Source organism: Lactuca virosa, chromosome 9, assembly GCF_052849685.1.
Source record: "Lactuca virosa cultivar CGN04683 chromosome 9, Lactuca_virosa_CGN04683_v6, whole genome shotgun sequence".
NCBI classification, from domain to species: Eukaryota; Viridiplantae; Streptophyta; class Magnoliopsida; order Asterales; family Asteraceae; genus Lactuca; species Lactuca virosa.
The window spans coordinates 158,469,660-158,474,215 of NC_136434.1; the positions used below are offsets into that span (position 1 = coordinate 158,469,660).

Below are 4,556 nucleotides of genomic sequence, written 5' to 3' on the forward strand. Positions count from 1 at the left end.
TCTGCGAATCTGGTGGTCATTTTACAAATTTCGAAATTTTATGGTTAAAAGGTAAAAACATCCTTAAGATATGGTTATTTCATGAAATTTCTGTTATAGCATAGTGAATCATATTATTCATTATCATTATTGTGAACGGTCGACTGACTTTACATTGCTAGATTATTCAAATACCGACATGTGTTACACAGCATGAACCAACAAAAAATAAAAGAAGATGAGCCACAAATTATTTAAAACACTACAATAGCCGGAAAATAAAAAATGACCAAAATTGTAACTGCCTGATAGTTGAAGGACGCTCTACGAAACTTACTCTAAAATTAAAGTTTAAACGGGAAAATAAGACTCGGTCAAACGTATTTCAAACCGTCGAAGTTGACATCAATGAGGGCCCGTCGTCAACTGCTGTCGAAAACCAACGCCGCCGCTACCTTCCCGGAAGAAGCCCGTGTAATCGCCATACGAACCACCCCGCCACGACCGAACATTGGCGGAGGACTCAGAAAAAAGGTTGTCGGAGTCCGGCAATGGCTCCTCCTAGATTCTACAGGTCAGGCCCAAGTCGTTGAGGCCGGTAAATACGCTGTCATGCGGCGGACGGGCTTACCTGCACGCGATCTCCGTATCCTTGACCCAATTTTATCGTATCCCTCCACCGTACTCGGCAGAGAACGGGCTATCGTCATCAACCTCGAACACATTAAGGCCATAATCACCGCACATGAGGTGCTTTTGCTTAATTCAACAGACCCATCCGTTGCTCCTTTCGTTGAAGAACTCCAACGCCGTATCCAGCATCATCATCTCGCAACTACATCGCAGGTTTTATCTTTCTTCCTTTTTCTTTCTCTAATCTGTATTCATCTCCAGCATTCCGTAAATAAGAATATTAACAAACGTTTCTTTCTCTAATCTTTTACAATAATTTGTATTAAGATGTTCTTTTGTAACAGGAGGAAAAGTCTGATGAAATAAACTGTAGAAATTTGTATGATTCAGGCCCAGAATCCACAACCAGTCAAGAGAAAAGTGAAGAGGTTAAAACCGAAGAAATCCCTTCTCTTGATAGCCGAGATGGACTAAAACACCTTTGTTTTGAGTTCATTGCATTGGAAGCTTGCCTCGAGGCTGCGTGCAGTTCACTGGACAAAGAGGTGAGACCTTTTATCGTTGTTGAAGTTATGGTTTTGTGTTTAACGTTTTTCTTTTAAATTTATCATGAACTAGGCAAAAACGTTGGAGAGAGAAGCGCATCCAGCATTAGATAAGTTGACAACAAAGATTAGTACTCTGAATTTGGAACGTGTTCGTCAAATTAAAAGTAGGCTGGTTGCTATTTCAGGACGTGTTCAAAAGGTTTGTGGGTTTGAATAAATGCGTTAAATTTCATAGTTGTCTTGAAGTATATCAACCCATTCTGTTTATGATGGATTCAAGATTATTGATTTAGGTTAGGGATGAATTAGAGCAGTTGCTTGATGATGATGGTGATATGGCCGAAATGTATTTGACTCATAAACTGGAGCTACAACTCGAAAATGCTTCTGTAACTTCTGTAAATGAGCAAGATTTGGCGGATGAACAAGTTCTTGACTCCGAAATGCATGACAGGTCTGTATTCCACTTCTAGTGGGTATGTGCAATAATTCGTACAGCCCTACCTTGTTTTAGCCATTAACAGTTTCGAACAGTAAGTACTAAATGGTTCAAGTTTATCAAAGATCCCCCTAATCTAATCCACAAGAATTATTGTTATATGTGTTTGCATTCTATTAGGGATCCATGTGAGAGCATAGATGAAGATGATTTCCAAAGGATGAATAGCCAGCAAGAACGTTTTTTTTTTGGATCTAACGTTTATGGAAGAGACAGTGGTGGGACCCGAATGACTAGCATGGCACGACATGGTATGAACAAACACCGTGATGTTGAAGAACTTGAAATGCTTTTGGAGGCATACTTTGTTGAGATCGATGGTACACTGAATAAATTATCCACGGTATGCATGCATGCATGTCACTCTACCATTTGTGTTAAATGTTTCAAAATCCAAGTGGTTTATTAAAATTTCTCAAATATGGTTTTCCCAGTTGAGGGAATATGTGGAAGATACAGAAGACTACATCAACATAATGTTGGATGACAAGCAGAATCATCTTCTCCAAATGGGTGTCATGTTGTCAACAGCGAATCTGGTAGCGAGTGCATTCGTAGTTGTGGCTGGAATATTTGGAATGAATATTAATATTGATCTTTTCAATGGTGACTCTCCTGCTGAGAAGGACATCGGTATGCGTAAATTTCTATGGACTGTTGGTGGTGGTACCACTGGTAGCATTTTCTTGTATGTTATGGCTATCTCTTGGTACAAGAACCAAAGGCTTCTAGAGTGATTAGATGTGGATATGCATATAGGATCTGACCCATTTAGGAGAGTTATTGTAGGGTACGAGTAAATGATCTTGTACATGTATAGCACCCACAATGACGTCAAATGGTATATACAACGTACCTAATGATAAGAGTTTAAACATTTAAAGCTCCATTTGCTGTAAAGAAGGAAGAAGCCAACATTTTCCTACTCAATTTGGACTGAGACGTCAATGAGATGGAAATTGCATTTTTCTTGTCCTACCCAAAAGATGGAACAATTTGGGACTGGATACCCTGCTTGTCCATATCACGTGATAGTTTCGTCGCATCTATTGTATATAAAAACATAGCATCTATTATATATAAAAACATAGACTACATGATCTTCGTGATCTTAGTTATAATTGAAGTTTAGTTTCAAAGAATAAAGTATGGTCATAGTGATACGGAAATACAGAAGGAACAACTATACCCAAAAACAAATACATGAACACTTAGGTTGTTCGGTGTGGTCGACGGGTAAAGGTGCCAAAGAGGGGTGGCTACCACATCACAACACCATTCCACCAACTCCAAGAGCTAGTGTTTATGCATGGAGAGGAAGAGATAAAAGGGGGTGGGGGAGTCATCTCTCTCTCTCTCTCTCATATGAAAGTCTGTAACCAACCACACGCCACACCACAACTATGCGACCCTGTGGCGGTGTCCGCGCGTAGGGTTGTGTACCACAACAACCATACTGAAGATCCGCAAGGACCATACATGATGGTAGGGGTGACAATTGATGGCACGACAAGACGAAAAGAAACTAATTGTTATGTGTGATAAATTATTAATTTAATAAACTAATTATTATTTTATGTTAAGGAAAATGACACATACGTCCTATGAACTTTTTAGGGTCTACTCTTTTAGTCATTTAACTTTTTAAGTGATTTTATGAGGGAACGAAGTGTGTGGAAACCTAGCAATTTAGTCTCTCTTATTATGCCTGGTAACCCTGCCACATCATCCCCATTTGACACATCATCAATGTTATGGCAAATCGTAACTACGACCCAACGACCCAAACGATGTTGAAACCTGGTTACCCTAACTGCATCCTTAACTTCAATCTCAATTGACAAAACCATGCCTTCACAATCATCTCCAAATCACAGTTGGTCACCCAACTATAGTCGGCAGATGGCTGAGAATGTCTCCAACGGAGTCACCCATGAAGACATGGCGATCAATCTGCTCCATACACAGTTGGAGTTATCGCTTGTAAGGGAGGAGATTGCAAACAACATTCGTGAAATACGACGTAGCATCACTAGAGACTTGGATGCCCTAAACCATGAAGTTGATGATGTTAGGGCAGGTCAGCTCGATCTATCTAACATGGTTGCTGATTTGAAAAACCATTTATGTTCACTACAAGCATCATATGTTAACATCGTTTTGGGTAAAAACAAGTGCACCAAAGTCAAATGGGTTGTTGGGGATTTTTGTTGTCGTTGTTGTGGGGTGTTAACCTACAAGTTCTTAAAATGCCTGAAGAACTTTAGGTTACAACATTTCTGTCGTCGGTTTGTATTTTTTATGATGTACATCTGGTTTATTGTCCTTATTAGTAAGGCGTTTTGTTTCTTGTGTTTTTGTTTCTGGTGGTAGTAGTTGGTGGTCGTGGTTGGTGTTTTTGTGATGATCAGTTTTTTGATGGTAATCACAGGTGATGGTAGTCGTATGTAGTAAGATACAGGTACAAATCCTATTTTAACTTGTCTAATAAATGTAAAGATGTAATACAAACCCATGAATGAAATGTTGGTTAAGTTAAAATATTGTTGTTATAGCTCTAAATGTACATGTAATATGTATAGAAACAAACCATCAATTATATATGTGATTAAGTAATACCCGGATTTGTTGATGTTCTTCCCGGGACCACATGAAAAAGTCAAACTCTTTTAAACAATGAAAAATAGGGGCCACAATGTTTTTGTTCGGGACAAGGGACAAAATAAAAGAATCTAATACACGAGGCATCTTCTTGGGACCACTGTTAAGTCCTTGTCTTTAACCCAGAAATAGAAAACCATGGAAAAGTTCTTTTTTGTTGTTTTAGTGCTTGGTCACTTGGACAATTGACTAGAAAACCTGAAATACCCTTAATGGGTTAAGTCACATAAAAAGTA

General features: G+C 38.9%; 1 protein-coding gene across 1 annotated transcript; it reads left to right on the top strand.

The window, feature by feature from the left end:
* Positions 1-383: 383 nt before the first annotated feature.
* On the top strand, positions 384-3,152 carry LOC145137290 (magnesium transporter MRS2-3-like). The gene is made up of 6 exons (XM_079071430.1): positions 384-825; positions 957-1,157; positions 1,231-1,359; positions 1,454-1,614; positions 1,780-2,002; positions 2,094-3,152. The coding sequence occupies exons 1-6, from the start codon at positions 388-390 to the stop codon at positions 2,394-2,396; spliced, it is 1,455 nt and encodes a 484-aa protein (XP_078927556.1). The 5' UTR covers positions 384-387; the 3' UTR covers positions 2,397-3,152.
* Positions 3,153-4,556: the final 1,404 nt, after the last annotated feature.

Excerpts from the sequence above, each read along its gene's own strand:
- LOC145137290 (XM_079071430.1), top strand. The coding sequence starts at position 388 with ATGAGGGCCCGTCGTCAACTGCTGTCGAAAACCAACGCCGCCGCTACC. Across the intron at positions 826-956 it reads ATCTCGCAACTACATCGCAG|GAGGAAAAGTCTGATGAAAT; the intron begins GTTTTATCTTTC and ends CTTTTGTAACAG. Across the intron at positions 2,003-2,093 it reads CACTGAATAAATTATCCACG|TTGAGGGAATATGTGGAAGA; the intron begins GTATGCATGCAT and ends TGGTTTTCCCAG.